Source organism: Haliaeetus leucocephalus, unplaced genomic scaffold (genome assembly GCF_000737465.1).
Source record: "Haliaeetus leucocephalus isolate CR32 unplaced genomic scaffold, Haliaeetus_leucocephalus-4.0 Scaffold207, whole genome shotgun sequence".
NCBI classification, from domain to species: domain Eukaryota; kingdom Metazoa; phylum Chordata; class Aves; order Accipitriformes; family Accipitridae; genus Haliaeetus; species Haliaeetus leucocephalus.
The window spans coordinates 891,859-892,197 of NW_010972643.1; the positions used below are offsets into that span (position 1 = coordinate 891,859).

A 339-nucleotide genomic window follows, 5' to 3' on the forward strand; every position below is an offset into this window, starting at 1 on the left:
GGGCCCGGCGCAGAAGGATGAGCACAAGCGGCAGCTGGAGAGGCTGCAGGCTGAGCTGGAGGCTGAGCAACTCCGCTCCCAAGAGCTGTGCCGCCACTTTGCCGCCGAAACTCGCAAGCTGAAGGAGGCCGCAGAGCGGGATCGGCAGCTCCTGGCCAAACGGCTACACTCCAAATGGGAGCAGCGGCAGGCACGGGAGCTCCAGCGGCTGCGGGAGCTGAACCAGCGGCAGCGGGAGGTGGAGATCCGCCAGCTGCTGCGCTCGAAGGAGGCTGAGCTGCACGAGGCGCAGGAGGTGCTGCAGCAGCAGCGCGACGACGCCATCCGGCAGGCACGGGA

The 339-nt window shown here is 68.4% G+C and overlaps 1 protein-coding gene across 1 annotated transcript in view; it reads left to right on the forward strand.

Annotated features, from left to right (window-relative positions):
• Window positions 1-331, forward strand: part of BEND6 (BEN domain containing 6) — a gene marked incomplete at its 3' end in the record, with an annotated part of 28,088 nt that extends 27,757 nt beyond the window's left edge. The window contains exon 8 of the mRNA XM_010566379.1: window positions 14-331. Coding sequence (XP_010564681.1) covers window positions 14-331 — 318 coding nt within the window. The remainder of the gene's footprint in view (window positions 1-13) is intronic.
• Window positions 332-339: the final 8 nt, after the last annotated feature.